This window comes from Melozone crissalis, unplaced genomic scaffold (genome assembly GCF_028551555.1).
Source record: "Melozone crissalis strain CALT ecotype California unplaced genomic scaffold, PUWL_Pcris_2 ptg000018l_1, whole genome shotgun sequence".
In the NCBI taxonomy this organism is placed as follows: domain Eukaryota; kingdom Metazoa; phylum Chordata; class Aves; order Passeriformes; family Passerellidae; genus Melozone; species Melozone crissalis.
The window spans coordinates 18348541-18372440 of NW_026535796.1; the positions used below are offsets into that span (position 1 = coordinate 18348541).

A 23900-nucleotide genomic window follows, 5' to 3' on the forward strand; every position below is an offset into this window, starting at 1 on the left:
TTACTTTGTTGGGGGTCTGTAGGTTGATGGTATGCCAAGTGTTAAGCTCTCACAGGACATAGTGAAGGTGGATAAGAGAGATGACTTGATCAGTGGTATGCTTTTGTTCTAGAAATAGTGATATCATATCCAAACTGCAAGATTTCTAAAAGCAATTAGGGTGGGTTTTTTCATTTTTCTCCGTGCCATCCTGATGTTTACATCTGCAGTTAAAAAGACACATATAGGAGATGTGAGAATCTTAATAGGCTCTTCATGTCATTCAAGTGCTGATGGAAATGGATTTTTAGGGTCCATGACAGGTCATTATACTGCAGAAAATGTAGTCTTTTTTCCTGGAAATCTTAGATGAGACAGTTTGTTATCTTTCTTGAGCATCTACAAATAATGTTCTTGCTAGCAATTTGCTATTTGAGTTCACATAAAGCAGAATCGCTATTTGTTTCTTTCTTCCCAGAGCTCCTTTATCTGTTTTTGTGGTTTTTTTCATCTGCCTTTGTTTCTTGCCTCACATGGCACTGCGTCATTGTTTTTGATGAAGATGAGCCTTTACAAAACTGGCTTTCAAAGCAGATGCAAATTTGTGTAACTTCGTGGTCACTTTCTGGGTTTTTTTCTTCTCTGCTAGAGGTTTCTGAAGCAGTAACCACTGGGTTGTTTCTTCCAGATACACAGCAACTTATGTTAACTATACTCATCATCTTAAACACAATTTCAGGCAAGACAGTTACAGGTGCTGGATGAATGGGAGTGATACTGAACCTACTCTTTGAACTTAATTTTTCAAGGATTAGTTAGAGTGTTAGCTTGTCTTGTGATCTACTCATAGTAGCCTGCAGCTTCATTTTCCCTATTCTTTTAATCTTTTATCTTTTGTGACAGTCGTCTATATTACCCTTATCTTGGTCATAATGTCTAGTAATGTTGCATCGATGCAGTGAACAGGCAATAACTGTTTCCTTGCAGCAGTACTGCAGGATTTTGGTAACCTCTCCAGCATAATGTTGCTTTACCATTAAGTCACATCCCAGCAAGGCAAGTGTTTTCATATCAGGGTGGTGAAAGAATGTGTGCCTTTAGAAAGGTGGCAGTTGCCAGAAAAGCGCCCGTCATACTCCATACTGTTGGTTGCCTGAGTCCATAGAAACAATTCAATGTCAAGATGGTAATTCTGAGTTTTTCTAACAAATCTAAACTCTGTCCATTGTTTTCCTTTTGCTTTTATTTTGTGTCTGTGCGACTCAGAAATCAAACTAGGTCACCTAGTAGGTGAAGTCCGCTGTTAATGAGAGTAATTAAGAAGCAAGCTGTTACTGGTTTGTTGCTGGCCATGCAAACAGGTAGTGGTCTGCATTCTTGAAGCCCATAGGTCTAACAGATTAGTGTTGCTTGTGAAGTTATGGTTTCAATTCTGTTTCCTTTGCAAGCATAACACTGCGATGTATTTTTTAAAAAAGAGACAAAAGTTGATGCCTCTCTAGCTTTGTCTGACTGCTGATGTTTCTGCTTTCTAATGATTCACTGTAGCTGTGAAGTGTATCAGTCTTATTCTAAAACAGCATTATCAGTTTGTAAGCCCACCACACAGTGAGCTGATTAAAATAGAAGTAACTGGATCATGTGCCTAGAAAAGAGTGAGTGCTTCATTCTAGCTCCAAATCAGTCTTTCTCTGAAGCATTTAATCCTTGGCATTTTACAAGCAAGTACTGCTATTTCTCTTGGCCTCTCATATGTGATACTTTTCTGAAACACTTGATCTTCTGAAGTGCCATTTTTAATCTTGTAAATACATTTTCCCCTGAGTAGTGCTTTGAGTGGTAATCAAGACTGGGGGGGTTTGTTTCTCTTCGGTCAGCAAAGCCATCAGTAACTCAACAGTCTGCTATTTTATAGTAAGTTTTAGTTGATAAATAGATACACATTTTCTCTGGTGGTCCTTTCCAAAAGCTCCTAGTGAGAGATTGGCATTTCAGCCTTCAGAAGAATGCAGAATGATGGAAAGGCTTGAGTGACTTGTCTAACTTCTTTATCAATTACTGTGTTAAAAATCTATTCCAGTTCCTGTCTCTCCAGCTGGCCACCATCACTCTTGGTAGTTTCCCTACTATTTTTATTTTTCAGTTGGTTTTGGCTTCCAGTCTTGCACTTGGGATCTCACTCCACAACCATACATTTAGTGCCAGGAATGTATTTTTGTGTAACAAATGCGCATTTTTCTTGTTTTTCTTGTTTCTTGTTGTTTCCCTCAGTTCTGCCTCAAGTACTTCTTCAGTAATGACTGTATGCTTCAGAGATGGGTTTATAAATGTATAACTTTTTTTACCAGATTATGTGTGTTCTTTTAGATATACTTTTAAAAAACCGTACAGTAGTCATTTAAATCTGTGGATATCAGTATTTGTACCCTTTTTGATAGAACCTATGCTCCTGGCTTCCTTCTTTGTATCTACTTGTGGAAATAACTCTCCTCTTAGATAAGTTAGTTGTCTTTAATGTTTCACCTTTAACATAATCCTGGTATTAGGTGAGATACATTTGTCCAAGGAGCCAGAAGTAGGGTGATCCCCTTTTCCTGGTTTGAGTTTGTAACTTCTCCAAGCCTTGAGGATTTTGAGTAAAGTAGCACATACTGTATGGAACCTTTATTTTTGAATAAGACACTAGTCTAACTCATCCAGGAGATACTATTTTAGCTACTATGCCCCTATGCAGAATTGCAACCATCTTACAGTGTGGCTTTTCCTTTTGTCTTCTAGGATGCCTGTCGCTCACAAAAACATTCAGAATGACAATGTTTTATATTGGTGTTTACCTCTCTATTTTGAGAGACTTATTTACTGGAAGTGCCCCCTTTTTTCTCTAAATTGATTTCTGTTAGATGCTCAGGATCTTGCAGGATCAGACAGATTAAAGTGTTAATATCTGGTATTTGCTGCTTCTCTGAGTGGTGAAGTTAGTAGTTAACTTTCTGTCGTAGTGTTCCCAACACTGTATGTTACCTTACCCATCAGGATGGTGCTGGAAAGTAATCAACATGTTCTTAGAACCACCAGCAAAAGTGATGTTCTCTTCCTCATCTTTTTTCCTACTTCTGTACCCTTTCTAAAACACAGTACACGCTTTGTCTTGGAGTCCTATGTAACTCTAGAAGAGTACACTCTTCTAAAGGTATATGTCATGTGTTTTCATCCAAATCAGCAGTGAATCCTATGAAGTGAGTTGCAAGATTTCAGGATCTCCTTCTGCTTTAGTATGGCCAGTTTAATATGACATCTTCCAGGAACCCACTCTAGAGGACTTGCAGTGAGACCTGACCAACCAGTAAAGCCAAATGAGTTTGCAGTGTCTGGTAACTTCCTCTGAGCTCTTGACAGGACCTTTGGGCTGCTCCTGCCCTCTGTCCTATCTCCTCTGAAGTAACCTGCTGCAATTATAAAAAAAAATACAGCAAGTCAGTACAGATAGTTCACATTTTCTCAGTGCTTCAAACATTGGTTTTTTCTGCTACATTGAAGATGGTGCAACTTCCAGTGTTGACCTTAAAGGAAAGTAGTAGATGCCACTCAAACAATTATTTAGCATTTCTATTGCATGTGAGTGTCTAACCTCTGCAATACAAATTGATTTAGCATTTTAAATTGGATTGCATGAAACATGATAAAATGCTGAAAATATGAAAGAATTGGCTTGATGTGATACAATTTGATTCCTCTGAACTTACATGGCTTACTGGTGCTGGCTTTGATAATTAAATGGCTTTTCAAAATGGTCATTGTTGACCTAATTCTATTGGCAGTGTAGTCAGTGGGAGTTTTAATATTGACTACAATGGGAACAGTTAGACCAACAGATTGCATTAGAAATCCCACGCTGTGTGTTTAATTTCACTTCCTGATAAAACAATCTCTAAATATTAAAGTGAATTCTTGCCAAGACAGAAAAGCAGAACATGGCGCTTTTTTTGTTCTTACTGTCTTCTGTATCCACTGTTATTAGTGCAGTAGCCAAGTTACCAGATGAAAAAGAATGCCTTTTTCTCCAAACTTTAGGATGCAAAATTTTGTATCTCTTTCTCTGTTTTCAGAGCTGGTCCATTAAATTTACGTTAGTCAATTTTTTCTCTCAACAATCAAACAAGACAACAGAAGAAAAATCCAAGGGGATTTGACTATCTTATCCAATTTAGGATAAACTTGCATCCTTCTTATGCCCTATTAAATGTCCATATTTCTCCTGAATGCTTGGGAATTGCTTTCTTTTCATGCTCCATTGTAGGTTGGTGTTAATATTATTTCTCCCCTACCAGCTCTTATTCTCCACATCACTGTTTTGATTTGTGCCACCATGGTATCTGAACAAATGATGAATAACCTGAATTTTGAGCCAGACCTTAGAAGTTATTTTGTCCATTTGTTGGTTCTTCCAGTTTTCCTGCTGAGACAAATTAGTCTGTTAATAATTAGAGTATTACATTTCCCTTGTCGCCTTGCTGTGGTTTATTTCATTTACTTTAGCAAGGTTATTGAGTTGCTTTATAGCAGAGGCTTTTTTTAGTGTAGATGCACACACACACTGAGGAATTTGCTTTCCACTTCTGCAGGTAATGTTAATTAAACTATCCAGTGTGAATCATTAGCTAATGAATCTGTAGGTAGTTGACACTAAATAGAAAGTAGAGCATTAGATCTTCATCAGTACTTTAGGGAGCCTTGGAAACTTCTCATTTCTCGCTGGAGTGCTTCACGCTGGCACTGCAGTGTGCTCACATCTGCTCTCCTCCCTCTGTCAGCAGGCTGTATGTGGTACAGAAATAACACAAAGTGCCACCCATTTGCACCGATCTGTAGGGCATTCTTTATTTTCCTTTTTAAAGGGTGCAGAAATAATCTTCAGCTGGCACCAGGGTAATATCAGCAGTTCTAGCTTTGCAACACTAGACTAGACACTCTTTCATGTAGTTCTTGAGCATGGGAGTTTAAATATAAATGACTCTATAAATTAGTAATTCAGAATAATGTTTAGTAATATTATTCTTTATCCCAGGAGAGTATAGCTTACACTTCTACTTAGAGTAAATAGGAATTCTAGCATTCTTGAAGGATAGCCACTTTTCTTACTCCCTTCAGTCTTGAGTTATAGGACAGGTGGCCACTGGGATGTGAGTTTGTGGTTTTTGTTTGTTTTTTTAAAGGGATGTTAAAAATGTGTCTGTCTTTTGCGTTAGTAGAGGCTGTCTCTGTCATGGTGAAAACTGAAAAAAATCCTAGTCTATATTTTTCCCTTTTAGGCATTTTCCCATATTGTCAGGAGATTGTGTACGCAGTAAATAAATAGGAAAGTACAAGATGGATTTCTCACATCAGAAAGTTGCCTTGGTTAGAAAATGTGTCTGAAAATGTTTTTGTGGATGCTAAGAGTTGTGGCTAGTAGCAATTAAAAAAGCTTGAACAATTAGTTCCTCTAGGTCTCTTGATTTAGTCTGTAGACTTTGCCCTTTTATCTCCTTATGTTTGCTGGAGCTAATTTTTCATTCATTTTGAAACCTGCTGCTGAGATTCTCTTCAACTGGAGAGTTCTGTAGAGTGTAGTCCTGCTATTGGTGCTCTTGCTGATATTTGTCCATTACAAAAGTGTCTTCCAATTCCAATAAATGTCCAAAGTAAATAAAAATCCTGAAAATGGTTTTGTTGCTTTTTTCACAGGGTTGCATATCTGTGTCATTTCAAAAGCTGCTACATGGAGGTTTTTAAAAAATATTTCTTGTCTTCTGCTAGCTCTTACTGTGTGTGATAAGATCTGGAGCACGACATTTCTTTTTCCTTTCGTCTTTTCTCTTTAGCAACAAAAGTTGGTATGTCAGCACTCAAGTTTGCAAGATTCCTTCTGTTATTGATCTCCATCTTAATAGGCTGGAGGCCTGTGATAAAAGAACAGCAGTAGCTTTTACATTTCTGATCGCAGGAACCCTGCTGGTTACACAAAATCCTGAGGGTGAGGTGCGGCTTTGGCTGTGAACTGCAAATGCTGCATCTACAGTGGGAGGAGAAATGGAAGCTTTGAGCTTGGATTCAGATTTGGTTTTGGTGAAATAGCTTGAAACATTAACGAACTTTGCAGAAGAACCTCTGCTTTTGTGTTCCTGGGTTCCTCAAGTGTGTGGGAAACAGCCACGTAATAGACTTTCTTCTCAGCCCACGTTTCTTGCTCACTGACTTCATAAAAGCAAAACGAAGAAAAATTATAAAATGCGCAGCTTGCTGGAGTGGGTTAGAAATGTGCTGCTAGTGCATTGCATAAGGAATATTTAGTTTCCTAGTGATTTCAAGGCTCTGCAAGTAACATTCCCCCTTCAACTGCTTGGGAAGGAGACAGGGCTGCAATTATAGATGGGGATTTGGAATCCATGGGGAGTAGATTTGTTACTTGTGCAAATTTCTGAACAGAGAAGAAAGCATTGTTTAAGGTCTCTTTCAGAACTCCAGAGTCACTAATGGAGTCTCATTATTTTTCTTGCAGTTTTAGTGCTGTATAATTATAAGACACCTTGTGGCCTAGGAATGCAATATCAGGAATTGTGTGTGATGGGGATTCTGAAGGTCCTCCAGTTTGATCTCCTGCTCGTTGTACAGCTGTCATTACCAAAACCAGACTGGGCCACCCTTGAGTTTGTCTAGCTCTTATCTTAAAACTTACAAGGATAGCAGCTCTGCAGCCTCTCCATGAAAGCCTGTTCAGTGTTACACTGCTGGGGAAGTGCCTTCCTGTGTCTGCTGTAGGACAATAGGTGCTAGACCCTTTCCCCTTGTTCCCCAAGGCCCAGAAAGAGAATTGTTATTGTGAAACAGAATGAGATGTTGTTAAGGAGATGCAATTTTGTCTGACACCACCTAACACTTCTGATTTAACTGGAAGAGCTTATGAAAAGTGAGATAGTTTTAAGATCTGATGACACTTAAACTGGACCTTCAGGGAAGGAACACAAAAGAATAGTCTGCAGATTTTGCTCTTTTGCCTGCAATCCTGGGAATGAAAATGTGAACTTTAACAGATCTTTTTGACTAACAGAAGGTTTCTCTGAGGACTGGGGTGAGCTTCCCTTTTGCTTTCCTGGTCAAAATTCTGATGTTTCTCTTTCATTTGCTCAGGTGCTGACATCAATTCATTGGCTCTCTGTGGTTTTGTTGATACCTTTGAGACATTGTCAAACAATGAAGAACGTGAACTTTAAGGTTATCCTTATATAAAACCGGCAGAGGATTTGGTACAGTTACTCATGAGAATTTGGGACATTGGCAGTGTAAGAGCTGTTGAGTCTCTGTAGCATACTCAGGTTGACTAGGTGATGTCACTGGTGTTTTGTTTTCTTGGAAAATGCTTTTATTACATAGTATTTTTAATGTACAGTAATTTTCTTTCTTTTGCTGAAGGGACAATGGAGACCGATCCAGGCACCGAGCTCCCCGGAACGCCCGCATGTCTGCACCATCGCTGGGGCGCTTTGTCCCGAGGTATGGCATCTGTGGGTAAGAGCAAAATGTGTGGAAATCCTGGAGTTACCAGCAGTACAGCTCTCTGGTTCTTTCAGGTGGAGTCCTTTTCTTGGACAGGGCTTCTTTATCCATGGTTTGTACTTTCTGGGATCCCGGGATGGTGTGTTAGTATGAGCTGCTCGTCCTGTGATGTTTGAAAGATAGCATGGTCTTAGTGCTTTTTACTTACAGGCTGAGGTCACAGTGTGAAGGCAGAATAGGAGGAGAAAAGAATCTGATGAGAGGTTCTTAGCACAATGTGCTGGTTTGAGATGAGGAAACTATGGTGGGAGGTAGAGGATTTGTTTAGTGCTGATCTTTGCAGCCACGTTGATCAGAGGAGGATCTAATCTGTAATTTACTTTTTGTTTGAAGCAGGGAAGTGGTTGGCTAAGCAGAGGATTCCAGCCTTCCCTCTACTGTAGTCTGCTGGAATGTAGTCATATTTCCTCAAAGTAATTGCAGTGGCTCTTCAGGGCTGTAGTACACAGGATGGCTTTCTCCATGTTTTATTCTCTTTGTTTTGCAGACGCTTCTTGCTGCCAGAGTATTTGCCTTATGCTGGGATTTTCCATGAACGAGGACAGCCTGGCTTAGCCACCCATTCCTCTGTCAACAGGGTCTTGGCAGGTAATAAGATTTCCTTATTTGCGGTAGTCATGTATGTCAGTGGTGTTTTCTTATGAATCTGAACAGAGAAGGATTGATGAGGAGAATTAATTCCAACTTTTGAGGTTTTATTTAAGTTGTCTGAAGCAAGAGAAAGGACTGTTGGATTGATGTAGTAAGCTGTCATTCAAGTGCTTGAGCATTGCAGATTCCATGCTTCAGGTATGTGTGGAAGTGTCTGCATGAATTGGGGACGGGTATTAACAATTCTCCCTTTATTTAACTTCTTTCCCTATTCCTAGATATCTTTTTTTAAACAACCTGACAGACTAATGATCGGCTTGCTGCAGGTCCTTCTAATTGAATTATAGGGTGCCTTGTTCATGTTCCGGCTAGGAAGACGCACACAAGGCAATGTGGGATTCAATTAGGATCTTAATAAGTGCATATTAAAAAACTCAGCTGCCACCACATACAGCACACAGGCATTTGGGAGCCTTAGAGGGCAAGCGGAGGTGGAAAGGGAGGTGGGGGAAAGAGGAGGAGGAGTATGGCAGTCTGGCAGTTCATGAATGAGATGGTTATAGATGACACATATCTTGAGGGTGAGTCTTTTTTGGCTGGGTCTGAGTTGCTCTCTAATTAACCCCAGTGCAGGGGAGTAATTTTGAAGCTTGGAGAATAACAAGAGATGATGTATGGACAGGTAGGTTGGGATGTGGTTTTCCTCCTTCCTTTAGGTAATCACAGGACCATCACTGAAAGGAGTGCTGAAAGGTTTTTCAAGAGGCTGCATGACACTTTATCTTATCCTAAGGCACAATCAACTATGCCTAAGTCATTTTTGACAGGATTTATCTAACCTGATTTTATTGGAGATTTCCCAATCATTTTGGGGTAGAACTGTTGCTGGTTTTGCAGTGCTGGTTTAGTATGGCAGTGGTCTTGTGTTTGATAGTAGATTTCCATCATCTCCCAGACTTCTGTCTCCCTGAACATTTTGGGCTGAGTGGTTCCCAGTGCTGTTGAGTCATAAGAGCTCAGCCAAAGTCTCATCCAAAGGACCTGTGCTTGTATCCCTCAGGGAACAGTGGAGCTGACCTGTAGTGTTAGCTGACGCATGTACTTGCCTGTGCTTGCTGCCTGTGTGGGCTTTGGCTGTTGGCACGTGGAAGCAGCACACTGGCAGATAATTACTTGCTGCCAGGCAACATTGCAGAACTCTTGTGTTGCCCAGCTTTGCTGGAGACACCTGCCTTCCTCCCTCCTCCAGGCCTCCTTGGAGTTTGCCTGTTCCGCTGTGGCTGGGAAATAGCTGGCTTTTTCATCTATGCTTTTTGGGGAATTTGAGCCCCAAAACACATGTGCTTGCTGTTTCTTGCACATATGCCAGGAGTAACAAAGAAAGACAGAAACTGTAATCGTGGAGGTTTCAAAACTCAAGATCAGTTTTTTCTGTGTGGTGTTGTGCTTAGCCTTTGTAAGGCAAAATTTGTTCACTCTGGCAGTGTTGTGGAACCTCACACTGGGAATGGCTGGGACTCCACAGTAAAGGCTTTCATTGACCTAAATATAAAATTTATTCTTCAAATACAGTAACTGCTTGTGTTATGTTGGTTTAGTATTTGGTTTATTTTACTCATGCTTTCAGCTTTCAAAATGCTTTTATACATCCATGCTCAAAAACTTCTTCATATGTTGCAAGAAAAAGGAGAGTTGAAATTGAAAATACTAGGTGGAGGCATGACAGGCAAGAACTAGAAGATGAGGTTGCAATTGTGGAATAGCCAGAGAATTTCTTATACCCATTATGTTGGTCAGCAGCATTGTAATTTTCAGTAATGTATTTCAGAGCCATTGAATGTTACAGTGCTGATAGTATACTTTCCTTTATATTTAGCCTGTGCCAAGGCTTGTGGTAGCTCTTTCTTCAGTATCATGCTGAAAAACCTCTATTCAAACTCAAAAGTACTTTAACCCTGGCCTAGTAGTTATGGGTGAGGTTGACAGCCTTGGCTGAGGAAAAAAGCAATCATCTATTTTCCCATTAACAAAGGCTAATCTAAGCTTGAATGCTTTGAATTGCTTCATTCTACCATGTATCCAGACTGTCATTTTTGAATTATGTTTAAATGCAAAAATGCCAAATGTATTATGTAACCTCTACAGCATTTGAGAAGAGATACCAAAAACCCCTGTATTGCTAACTTGACAGTTTTCTAAAAACTGACAGTAGACTTCTGTGATCAAGTGAGACTGAGAGCTGCTATTTGGAAAAATACATCCAATTGTACTTCTGCTCCTGTCCACTGCCCCATTTACTGCTATATACTGAGAGGAAATCAAAGGAGCAGATGGAAATCTTAGTGTGTGAATTACTGTGGTGTGCTGACTAAATTTCTTAATGTCAGAGCTCTTACTGTCAGGTTCTGTCCGTTTACTTTCAGCTCTCTGCTTGATGTGAGGAGCTTTCTGTTGTTTAAGTGTCATTCTCACGCAAGTGTTACACAGACAATTGCTGCACGCTAGGGAGGACTGCCTCGAGACTGAATCCTTACAGTCAAATTTAATGAACCCCTAAAAATTGCAGGTTGTCTCTGCAGATGGACTAGTCCAGCAGTGCAGTGGGTTGGGCAGAATGACTAACATGCCAGGCAGAGCTTAGGTCAAATGAGCGCCCTTTGTCCTGTTCGGGACTGGTGGCCATCCTTGTGCCAAGGCACTTCCCGGCGAAGCATGGGAATGGTAGCAGCAGATGGGTAGAGTAGGTGGGAGCCCAGGGGGAGAATGAAGAGATACCAGTCAACATGACAGACAGGGAGATCTCCATGCCAGCAGCCTAATTTGCATGGAGCACTGGAACAGCAGCTCCCCCCAGTAGCACCTGCCTGCCTCATTATCTGCCGGTGCAGTTCAGATCTCTCAGCTGATACAGAATGCTGCATCACTGTGCTTTCTGGCACCAAGTAAAACACCATGTGAAAATATATTAGATCAACATTGTTACCTTTAGCATTGAAACTTATAATCACACCAAAAAGTGTTGGTAGTTTGACAAGTTATATTTTTCTGTAAAGTCTACGTTGATTGGCAGTAATTACACTGTCCTCCTTTAATCCTTTATTAACTGAGTCTTATATCAGCTTTTTCATTATTTTGTCTGGAATCAATGTCAAGACTGACAGTCTCATCCTATTTCAACCTTTTAAAATACTGGTATAACACTAGCATATTTTTCAATCTTCCATATTCCCCTGTATTTCAAGACTCATCAAGAAACCCGAGAGTTCATTTGGCAGCTTTTTTAAGGCTTTTGGTAGTGTGGGCTGCAAGCCACCCTCTGCACTCTCCTCTCCTTGGTGAACTGCCCTAAGTGATGGAGTTGTGGTCTCCAAGGAAACATCCATACAGTGAAAGCTAGTTGAAGTGGTTGGTTGCTAAAGTGATGATGAAAGCAGTAAATATATTTTGGTTTTTCACTTCATATGGCTGATTGATTACATGTGACAATGTAGGTGGAATACTGCATCTTGGGGCCATTTCAGTCTTAGAATCTCTTGGGTTCTCTGCCATTTGTGGGCCAACAGAGTGGGGGTTTGATTTTTGGTTTGGTTTTCTTTTTCCTTCTTTTTTTGAATGTCTTTTTCTCTTCTACGCTTCCCAGGAGATACCAAAAAGATGTTCTGGGGGTTGAGATTACACCTTTTCTAGTGGGAGTTAGTACTGCTGCAAAGCTCAGCAGCGCTAATATTTCCAAGGAACACACAGCTCAGTATTGTGTTTACTACTTCTTACTGCTTTTTTGAAATGTTTCTGTAAGCTGAGTATTTCTGCCCACTGTTTTGTTTGGGTTTGTTGTTTGTTTGCTTCTTTGGTTCATTTATTTGTTGGTTTTGGTTTGGTTTTTTGTTTTTTTAAATAAATTTCTCTTTGTCCTAAGTTGCATTGGGAAGCAGGACACTGTTGTGATGGGCAGGTTACAGATATCTTTTGGCATCTGGTAGCACAGACCAGGATGTCCATTTTAATATCTTCTTTTAAATCCACAGTTACATTCAAAAGAAAAGGTCTGCATCATTGCCGCTGAAGTGCTTGTGACCTCTTGTTCCCCTCTGTGAACTTTTGCCTCAGGCTTTATAGTAATTGACTGCTTTGGGATGGACAGAGACATGCTAATAGTATAGTGAAACAAAGAAGACTTTAGTTTCAGTTCAGTGGAAGCTTAGGGGAAGAAGAGAATCAGTGTTTCCCAAGGAACTTTGCAGAAGGCTTTAAAAATTGACACAAATACCATTTTGTTGGCATTTCTGTTACTCATTAGGCAACATACAGATGAAAGTTTATGATGGAGTTACCTAGCTTTGTGAAATGTTTCTGTCTTGCCTCACTTTGTGTTAATAGGCTTCTATTCAGTTACGTGTTTCTCAACAAACAAAATATTTTTCTTTGTGTGGTCATAGGTTATGTTTATCTGTTCTGGCTTTTCCGCCAGACTTTTATCTACTAAAACACAATCCAGCACAGTTGCTCTGAGTCTTCCACCTTGTAGGGAGATCCAGATTCCACAGAGTTTAAGGTTTGAGTGATACAAATTCTACATTTACAGTTTCTGAATGATTTCGTTGCTATCTCAGGGTAAAATATTCAGACCCAAGACTGAACTCTTAAATGTAGTCAAAGAGGGAGCTTGATTATAGATTTTTCCATATCCCACACCTGTCCAGGATATAGCCTACCACAAGAGCAATAATGGTTCAGCTTTGGATATCTCTGCCGGAGTTGCCAAAGCAAGCTGTCTGTAGCCTTCTTACACTGGGGTGTGGGTGAGGCCATTGATGAAGCTAAGAATCAGTTGATCCCTTTAATGGGAGTCTAGAATTTCGAAGTGGGAAGTCTGGCTGTTGTTTCCCCAAAATCTTATATGCTGTTCTTTAGTGCTTTACTTCGTGGGAGAATTCGAAGTCACGTGTCTTCTGATGAATTTATATTCTTCAGCCAGCAACTGCTGACACACAATTGTTAGAGTGTATGAAGTTTCATTGTGGTGAAAATTAGCTAAGATGGGTAATGTCCTCCTTCTGGGACAGGAAGGATGTGATTGAGCATGCAATGGTTTTCCTAATAAGAATTATGATGATGGCCTCTCACCAGTAACATGCACTAGTTAAGGTACCTTCTGGTGCACGTTCCCAATCTATTAATCACTCTAGCTGTATTTAGGGCTGATGTTCACAAGTGAATGGCTCTAACCTAAAGCCAGCTAAATGGATATCATTGAGCCTGTGGTACATGCAGCTGCATAGACTATTGGTTGCCATTGCGAGTTGAGTTAGCCCTACAGTAACCTTTCACTTCTACTCTAATGATAGAAGAGATCATGATAAAAGGTTTCTTTGCCTTCAAAACCATGTTGAAGGCAGATTTCCAGTTCCTCTGGCATTTCAGGTGTGATTTCCTCCTGTGGCTCAGGTCATCTTGACCTAGTCCTGTTCTATCATGTAGAGTATGCTGTTAATTCTGTTCTGAGATGCTCTCATCCCTCAAATGTGCTTGTAGTGATGCACAGCTGGGCAAGGTAAGACAAAGATAACTTGAGAGCTCCATAAGACCAGCAAAAGTTGATAGGGAGACTCACTGCCAGTTGTCTCCGATGTACCCATGTTTTTCTCAGTATTAATGGTTATGTATTTTCTGTACAGTTCCCTGAGATTTGAGTGTTATTCTGAATCTGTACCTTTAGCTGTCCATCACTGGCTTATTGATATTGGCTTGCTTCTGCCTTTTCATCCGAGACAGCTGTATGAATTTGAATTAGTGTCCTGATCTAATCCTGCTTTTCACAGTAGAGAGTTCTGTAGAATAATAGAATCAATGAACATAGCTGTGTGGCTTTCTATGCTGCTTGTTTCTAAGTCTATTTGGTACTGCTAAATATGGAAAGATGTGAAGCTTTGGGTAACTTTATTTTTATGGTCTTTCTGTGGTCTACGTCAGTGGACACTAAATGATATAAGAGGCTTAAAATATGCCTCAGATTCTTCTTTGACTTGGGAGCTATAGGTACGTGTCACCTTCATCACAGACTTGAGAACAGTTTATAATTTCTGTGAAAGCGCAGCCTTTCATGAAGAAATATAAGGAAAAAAAGAGGCTGTATGACTGAATTGCAAATGAATGAACTTCTTACAGGAGGGAATGATGGAGTGTCCCTTCATGGGACTGGTGAGAGTTATCCTCAGAGTTGTTGGTTTCCTCAACATGGTACTTAAGCTTTTGAAGATTTTGTGGTAGGATTTTGGAAATGTGGCAAAGACTTTAATTGCATGACATCCTCTTATCTAAGTGTTCACTTAAAAATTTGCTTCATGTATTCTAAAAACACACTTGCAGCCCTTGAGCTTTCACAAAGGTTTGTTGTGGCACCTCAGCTCTTATCTGCCTTTGTCTCTCACCAGCTGGTGTTTTCCTCAATCAGCCTTCAACCATGAAAGCTTTTAATGTTGCTGCTCATTTACAGTAGAGTATCTCAAATAAAATCTCCTGGTAGTTTGGTGTCCTATGTGCAGAATAAAGTCATGTACTGTGAGTTAACTTTCTCATAGTATTAGATCCCTTCTTGACTTCCAGTTCATGGATTATGTAGCTGTGGCTACAGGATTTTACAACATCATGATTATGGTCAGAAGGTGAACTTCTTATCAAACATTCTTCAAATTAAATCCCTCTCCCAGAAGATGGAAGACAGTTTGTTAATGCTTAAAAAAACAAGTCTAGAAAACAACTCTTAATACACAACTTTGTGGTGACACTGGGATCAGATAGCTGATCCACAGATGCTACATTCTTCCTAGCAGGTCCATCTTTATAGTACTTAAGTAATTTTTCCCTGTATTGCAGGACACCAGTGAGTTTGTTTTTTCCGGCTCTGTGCTTTAATTGGCAGTCCAGCTGCCTCTTTTCTGGTGCTGTAATCTGTGTCATCCTGGATGTTGTACCTTGGCACAGTGAAGGCTGATAGGTAGTTGATGCAATTAGCCTTTATATGACCTACAGGCAATCTCTTCTGAAATGCTAGTCCAGTGCAGAGACCCCCACAAATGTTCCTAAGCTTTTGGCATTCATTTTGATGTAGATAAATACTCCTCTGAGCTAAACGGGATTTAGTATCTATCTGTGTATCTAGATGTCTCCTGAAAGTGGGTGATAGGTGGTGTTAAGAGAAAGCCATTAACATATGCATTTATGTGATGGAAGATTTTGTGTGTATTGTTTCCAGTTAGCCTTTCCCTCCCATTCAAAATACCAAATTCTGCATTGAGCCTCTGAGCAGTTACTCATCCTTATTTTGCTGTCCGCTCCTGCTGTACGCTGTCATACACAAAGCACAAACAGCCAGAAGGTGTCGGGGTGCTTTCTGTATGGAATAACTTTACTCTGGCTGTCTGCTTATTATGCCCTCCTTACTCTGTGTCACTGTTCACTTGCATCTTCCACTTAGCAGCAGACCTGCTCTGTGGTCACATAGACTTCTCTGTTTACATCTGTGAACAGGTACAGTTTGAATTCTTGGTTGGGACATTTAAAGTGCAAAACACTAGAGATTGTGGGGCATATGGAATGAACTTGCATCACAACCCTTGAAAAATGTTATCCCCTATTTGGTTCCAGAGACTAGAGTACTCTAACGCTTGAGTGATTACAAAATCAGTTTAATTTCTGAAACAGATTTTGTGTATCAATTTTTTTGTATGCAAAGAACCTGCACACATGAGTACTAGAGATTTTCCATGAATCTCTTAAATATTGCACAGTAAAGGGGAGCTAAAGAGTCAAAATTATACTATTAGCACTTTAAAGCCTACTATTGCTCAGTCCTTTTTGTTCTTGTCTTTCCTTTATGCTTTTGTAACTCAAGCCATAGTTTATCACAATCTGCTAAGTCTGGGAATGTGTTAATTGAGAGGACTGTGAGTCAACTGGAAATAAGAATCCGCAGCTATGTGCACTATGGGAGGTATTTACACTGTAATTTTGGGGTCATCTGACTTGGGAGGCCAAGCTTCCTGCATAGTTAGCAGAAGAAAAAAAAACCTCTGCTCTGAGGATTCATCACCTGCAGTGAGCTGAAATGAGGTGCTCTGAATATTCTGTGGAGCTGACAATATATCTAACACTGATTAGATAGGGAGTTTTGGAAGAGTACTTTTCTACTGTGGGTTACTTAGATGTCTAAAATTAGGCAGGCTACATCCTGCTCTGATGGCAGAAAGGATGTTATCTAGAAGAGGAGATCTTCATTCATCACTTGGATGAGGGATCAGAGTGCACCCTCAGCAAAACTGGGAGGAGTAGAGGATGAACCAGAAAGTTATGCTGCTGTTCAGTGGGACTTTCATAGACTGGGAAATGGACCAGCAAATCTCATTAAGTTCAGTGAAGAGAGAGATGCCGAGTCCTACATCTGAGGGAGAATGACCCCATGCACCAGGACAGGCTGTGGACTGTCTGGAAAGGAGCTGTGCAGTGAATGACCTGGGGGTTCTGTGGACAGCAACTTGAACATGGGCCAGCAAACGTGCCCTTCAGAAATTAAGGCCATCAGTGTACTGTGTTGAATTAGGAAGAGCATTGCCAGCAGACTGAGGGAGGTGATCCTTTTCTTCAGGCCTGCTAAGGCCACATTTGTACTACATAGTCCAGTTCTGGACCCCAGTGCCGGAAAGGCATGGGACATACTGGAGTAAGTGCAGTGAAGGGCCACAAAGACTGACTTGAGAAAATAGGTTGAGAGAGATTCAGCCTGGAACTCTTCGGCCTGGGGAAGAGAGGGCTTGGACTGCATCTTGTCAATATGTATAAATAACTGAGGGAATGAAGAGAGACAGACTCTTTTCAGGGATGCCCAGGGAAAGGACAAAAGGCAATGGACACAAATTGAAATTCCTTTTGAAGAAAAGTTTTTCTTTCTGTGAGAGTGGTTAAATTCTGGAACAGTTTACATGTGGAGATTATGTGGTCTCTTATCTTTGGAGATATTCAAGTTTGACTGGAGAGATGTATGTGAACAAACCAGCAGTTAAGATCTCTTAATTGTTGTTGACTTTTCAGAGAAGGTGTTTGCATCTGGGGTCAATCCACTTCTGACTGTTGACAGTAAAATATGGAATGTTAGAGTGGCAGTCAAAATCTGTTTGCTTGGAGGGCTGATCTTTCCTGCCGTTGCTTTGTTCCAGTGGTGATCCAAGCAGTGATACCATTGTGACTATTATTACAGCCCAGAGTGAGATAAGGTAATTTGGGACCAGTAATGTGTATCCCATTTGCATTTTGTGAAGTCTTGGTTTGGGCAATGTAGCAACTTTGCAAATGGCTTTGGGGAGCTGTGGGGGAACCCATAGAATATGAATTCCTGTCAGGATGCCACAGCTCTACAACCTTATGTAGGCAGGCAAAATCAGGGAGTATGAAACTACTGTTATCTTTTTTATATAGTCTTAGTGACATCATTCCAGATGATGTTCAAGTCCATGTGTAGCTCTTTGTGTCTACATTTCAGAAGGACTTAGTATAGCTGAAGGAAAAATCAGCTGAGGAAAACTTCAGCTATAGAATGACATAAGCTTTATGTATTTAGCTAATCAAAGTAGTAGGTAGTTGTTACTTGATTGGTATGGATACAGCTGTGGGGGAAAGATGTCTGATAGAGCACCCTTTAATACAGTAGACAAAAGACATAGAAAGATGCAGAACCTGATATCAATTTAGCTTGGAAGAAAAAGCGATACTTGAGCAATAGTGTTGGGAGTTTTTAATTTCTTGAAGTCCTGCCACATAAAGTTCACCACTTGCCTTGAGGTAACTGATTGCTGAAACAGGTTTTTTTTCCAGTACATGAGGTGTTTAAACTAGCAAAATTATTGCCTAGTCTCAAAGGAAAATTTATGATCGTAGTACTGGTCTCAAAGTTCCTGGTGCATGTGCAGGAGTTTTCGTAGGGTATCTTTAGGGGTCCCTTTGCTGGAGAGGTTCTTCCACCCATTTGCCTCGTGTCACAAGTGCTGCAGGACTGGAAGCAAGTGCTGCCTCTGAGAAAGCTTGTATAATGTGTTTTCTCATGCAAGCTGTCCCAGTAAGCCTTTCTTTGTATTGGTGGCTGTGAATCTAAAGCTGCCTTTGAGATTCAGAAAGGCATTGGAGAGAAGTGATCATGTTCTTAAAAGTGAAGGGTGCAGGCTGATTCCTTTTGTGTGCATTGTTAAAGAGATGAATTTCTAGATATCATTATATCAGGATGGGTAAGGCTTTGCAGAAGTGCTCATCTTTTGTGGGCGGTGAGGCCCCTTGGGGACCTGTCTCTTTGTGGGTGGTAAAACTCACTTAGCCATAAAAGTATTTTCCCAGAGCTTGCTGCCTCCTCTTAAAAGGGGAAAAAAATAATAAAAAAATTACCCATGTTCCAGAGCGCAGAGGGGAGGCAGGAACCCGTGCTGTGCAGAGGGGTAGGAATCCTCAGTGGCCTGCCACGTTTGGCTGTCATCTTCGAAGAGATTAGTCATGATTTTCACTAGTGTGTTTTATGGGGCGGGGGGGACCCAATACCACAAAGCAAATCCTCAGACAGATTTGCTGTGCCCAGTATAGAATATTTTCATAGACATTTTTATAGCTACCTTGCCATAAAGATGGAAGAAGTTTTGCTATGGCAACATAGTTGTGTGTTGAATAATGGATCTGGTAAGAATGCTGTGTGATGATCTCCTGGTCCCTTTTGCAGGTAGATAGGTTTGTACCATTGAGTGTTTTATTTGTAATTGGGCATTAAAGTCTCAATCTGTTATCACTTAATGCATAAAATCAAAGGTTGTGTTAGCTATTAGGTTCTACAGTAGTGGTTTTTCCTCCACATAGTGTCATTACTCATCTGGTACTGTTGGTTTTATGCTCCTGATCTGCTGGCTTTCCTTGATTGTGGGGGAAGATGTATAGGAAGGTCTTGGCAGGGTTAGTATCAACTTGCTTTCTCAGAGTTACTTTTGACTTGTGGGTTTATCTTACCTGGTATTTTACCTTAACATGAGCCATTGCCCCTTGTGTGGAACCTGGAAGAGTTTTAGAAATACCTGTGGCAAGGGCAGAGCCTAGGAAATAAATTTAGGCTTCAGACTTTCCCCAAAACATAAAGGCTGGATTTGTCAGTGCTTTTGGATTGTTAAAAATGTGGAAGGTTGAGATGGGGAAGTTCTTGAAAAAAAACAGAGCAGAGAAGCCAAATAGCATTTGTGCAGTAGCAAACACAGTCTCTAGTCAGGATAAGAGCACTAGGTGAGTTCATATTAGCTTTTTAACTCTTTGCCTCGGAACTCAAAAGTAAATGCAGACAGCAGGAGATTCTGTACACTAGAAAATATAAACAAGACCCAAAGGCGTACCTCATATGTGTCCCTCCATGCCTTGTTGTTTTTTTTTTTAATGGGTGCAACCATCACCTCTGGAATGTGGCTGAAGTGGGAATGGTCTCCAGTGTCTGCAGGAGCTCAGTGCTGGTTTTGAACTAAGCAAGAGATGCAATGTAGTGCTACTAAAGGAAGCTGTATTTTGCTTTCTTGAGCAGTAGGTTGACACACTCTCCTGTTGAGCTCAGTGTGGGCTGTAATCCAGAAGCCCTGGCAGGCAGGAGCTGTTATGTTTCTGAGCGTTCAAAATCAGTGAGAGCTGTGAGCCAGCCTCTGCAAATATAACAGCTCTGGACTCCGAGCTCCCCCATTGCCTGGCTTCTGTGTTCTACTCTTGCTGCTCTGGGAACCAGATTCACATCTCTTCCCCTTGCTTCAAGCACTGCCTGAAACAAGGTACAATTTCAGCTGTATCAATGTGCTTGAACCCACCAGGTTTTGCAGCAATAGGTGGGAAGGAGTAGGTAGGTGTGGCTCATGGCCCTTTAGATAACTTCAGGGCCAGCAGCAGAGTATGGAAGAAGTCGTAGTGATGATCATAATTTCTTGGTTGTCTCTTTCAGCATCTTTGGGGTTGGTTAGAGTGGTAGTGGTAGGTAGAAGCCATCACAGAAGGCAAGGGAAGAGCAGTCAAATAATCAAAAATGTTAGTCCCTTTGCTAAGAAAGAGCCAATGAGAGTAGTTAGACTACTAGTACTGGGTTTTGACCAGCAAGGCGGTCACTAGAAGTAGAGCTGATTCAGTAGTAGTTGAGATGGAAGATACGCTGGAGTGGAAAAAGAAGAGTGACTGCCCAGAGTTTCATATACAGTTTGAGAGCTAGAGGTGATAAGGACATGTGGGACAATGCATTTCCTCTTCTCATCTTAGACATCCAAACTGTGATCCAGAGAGTCATTGAGAAATTTAGAGATGCAAGAAATTGATATATATTTGTATTGTGAGAGGGAGAAGAAGAGCATACACATTTACTGACAAATGCCAAGGGATAGAAATTGATAGAGAAGAGGGAAAAATCATAGAGGCTGGTGGAGTGCTTAGAAGGACTGGGAACATGCTTGTGTCTGTTATGGGAAGAATTGCAGGAGGGGAAGGGAAGGTTGAAAAGGTAGAGGAAGTAATGTCACTTGGTAATTTTCTAACAAGCAGCTGAGATTCTGCACAGAGACAAATGGAAGCTGGAGGAGGGGAGGGTTTGAGGAATGAGTCAAAGGTAGCTGGGATTGCAGGCGTGGGCTTCAGTTAAGCTGGAGAAACACTTTGTCTTCTTTCAAACAATTGTTCGTATTAGCATTCATGGTGTGGGCATGCATGCACCCATCCATGTGCTGTCTCCTGGTTGCTGCACACAGAAGCTGTTTGAGGATCTGTCTTTTGGTTCACCACAGACCAACCAAGCAAGATCTCAAAGCTTCTTCGAGGTGTCAGAGTAGAAAAGTGTAGTGGAGGGAATTGGTCTGGTGGCAGTTTTCATTAGTGTTGTCTTGCAGTAGATGGAGGAATGGGTACTGGTATCACAGGTGGGTCAGGCTCAAAATCTGGTAGGGAAAGAAGGAGGCAAATACCCAGCATGTACATATACATCCCCACAACCCCATTATGAGGACATTGAAAAGGGTAAAGGAAATCCAAAAGTACTTTGCCAGAGTGGAAGGAAAAGAAGGCACAGGAGAAACAAGGCTGAGGGGAGACAAATAACTGACAGTGCTTATGGACTGGAAATCATAACAAGATGAAATAGAAGAGAAGGGCTGGAAGATATTAAGTTGTGACGGAGAGGGACTCAATAATAAAGTTTAGAGAAAAATCTCATAGGCCAAATGGAGTGAGCAGATTTACAAAGATTTTGAAAAGTAAGGTGAGAAAGCATTTTGCTGTGAGGGTGAGATCCTGGAACATTTCACCACAGTTCCTTTTTAGTTTGTGGCCCCTGTCCTCCAGTAAAGCACGGCTTACTCCAAATCTTGATTGTGTATAATTGGAAATTTTACTTTAGACCAGTTGTCATTGCTGTATTTTCATCATATGAGATTTCCCTCCACTTTTGCTTGTAAATGCTGTATGGAGTAGCTGTGGTGGTTATTTTGTACAGCAGCATCTTGGGGAGGTCTACTTAGGACCTTCTGGAAGCATTATGAGCTAATTCAAGATGGATTAACGTCAAGTCTGCCCTAAAAAAGAAATAAAACCCATTTAAGTATCCATTCACTGTGCAGTGCAAGACCTGCATGCTGAGTGTCTAAGTATTTCTGCTGCCTTAGTTTTTCTGGATGTGTCTTTGAGTTTGCCTTTTAACACTTCTTTAAAACAATGGAATACAGTGGTAGTCACCTTTAATCTTGGAGTCAGTTTTGTAATTGCAGTGGGTTGGACCTGTCTGTGATGAGCTGAGCTGGGGCACTGATTTTACAGAAGTCACTGCAAGGTTATGAGTTTGGCCAAACTTCTTGGTGGAGTCTTGACTTCTGGGAGCCCTTATGCTATGTCACTGTTCCAAATGTTGCAGGGTTACTTCCACATTGTTACACTTGTTCTGTCGAGTTGTGGACTATCATGCTGTGTCAGTCCTGCTCTGCATGCTCTGGGATCTGGGTCACCCCTGGAGCTTGAGTCTCTGCACTGGCTTCAGACAGAGATCCCTGCTCACTTGCTGGGGTGCAGCAACCTGCTTTATGCATTAAAGCTAGTGGCAATAAGGAATGAGTCTTGTTTCCATTGCTGTCATCTACATCATGCCAAACCACCCTCAAAGTGGGTGTTCCATGAGAAAGTGTTCAGAACATTGTGATAGCGAAGTACTTTATTTGCTGTAGGTTTCTTTTACTTTGTTCTGTTTCAGTTGGAATAATGTGGTCTCCTTATTATGTTCTTCCAGCCTGGGCTCTCTACTTTCCATCTCACCATGCTTTAAATTTAATCTATTTTAATCTGCCTTCACATGAGTTAAACTCCTATTAGATTTTGTGTTTTCTCAGCTTGCTCATTTTCTGCTTTCTTTAGGTTGTGTGTCTGTTCACTGCTTTACCCAGCTAACAGCAAGTCTGTCTGCTTACTTTGTTCCTTCCTGCCTTTTCTTCTTGCTCTTCAGATTGGCGATACTTTCTGATGTGTCCTGCTCAGAGGATATTATTCCTGTGAAAATCCACCACTGAGCATGTTTATCTAGTGCTCTGTGTTGTGCAGGTTCAGTCTGTGTCACTAAACTGACACAGCGTTTTCATTACAAGTGGGGGTGCACAGGACTGGTGCTGTAATACAGCAGTCCTGAAATATGTTTAAGGATAGGAATAACTTTTGCAAGTCTTCCATTCACTGGCAAGTAGAAGCCTTTGTATACATTTTTGTGCTTGGCACTTCTATTAATACTATATACTGCTATTTCCACAATGAAAAGTGGCTCCAGTGTGGAAGCTTGTTGTTGTACTGATACACTGTTAAACCTGCAGAATTCAAACCCTTCCAGGGAACCTACTGCTTCTTGAATTAGTAAAACTTTGTATTTTTGCAATGTGATGGTTGATAAGGCATGCAGGAGCTCTACAAAGACATTGCTGAGGTTTTCTCTCAATTGCAGATGGGTGTTTTGGTATAAGACATGCACATTTCAAGTTGTGCTAAACACACATTCCTGCAGTAAGAGCTGCAGAGGCGGTAGCAGGAATTTGGCTTGCTGATTTGTTTGGATTAATAGGTTTTCATTAGTAGTTAAAATGCACACTCACAATGGAAAAGGCTTTTCTGTAGAAAGCAGTTTGACTTGTTATTTTTGTGTCTATTCTACATCTGTCTGTTGGTGTAGCTATATTGGTTAGATAGGAGTGCTGTTACAACATTATTTGAGCCTCTTTGGAAGGGGAATTACTTAGTGTGAATTAAAACTGTGGCCACACTAGCAAACTATGGAATTGATAGATAAAGTATAACCTGAGTGGAATATATGGGCTAGAGGTGGCTATGCTCTTGGCACACAGTCTCAATGACAAGAAATTGCAAAACGTCTCAATTATCTTAAATTATATACCACAGTTTTGGCAACACTGAATCAGTCTGATACATGTTAATGTCTATGTTAGATGAGTGAACTGCAGTAGCCCTCATAGACAGTGCGATGTGGCAACTGTGGAGGGGCCAAGCATTAGCCTTGGATAGTAAGGATATTCTGGTTAGGTGGCAGCAACCCCCTGAAGCAGTATTTTGTTGCTATACTGGAATCCAAACACTGCTAAGCTAGAAAGGCAACTTCTTCAATGGCTATTGGCAACAAAAATGTCTTGGTAGCATACCGATTCAGTTTCTCAGTGCCTCTG

At 40.9% G+C, this 23900-nt stretch overlaps 2 protein-coding genes across 10 annotated transcripts in view; both read left to right on the plus strand.

Annotated features, from left to right (window-relative positions):
* Positions 1-23900, plus strand: part of ARHGAP1 (Rho GTPase activating protein 1) — a 182821-nt gene that overhangs the window by 99719 nt on the left and 59202 nt on the right. The gene's annotated exons all lie outside the window — the stretch shown is intronic.
* Positions 1-23900, plus strand: part of AMBRA1 (autophagy and beclin 1 regulator 1) — a 124354-nt gene that overhangs the window by 42146 nt on the left and 58308 nt on the right. Inside the window, exons 10-11 of the mRNA XM_054276364.1 lie at positions 7429-7509; positions 8060-8160. Coding sequence (XP_054132339.1) covers positions 7429-7509; positions 8060-8160 — 182 coding nt within the window. The remainder of the gene's footprint in view (positions 1-7428; positions 7510-8059; positions 8161-23900) is intronic.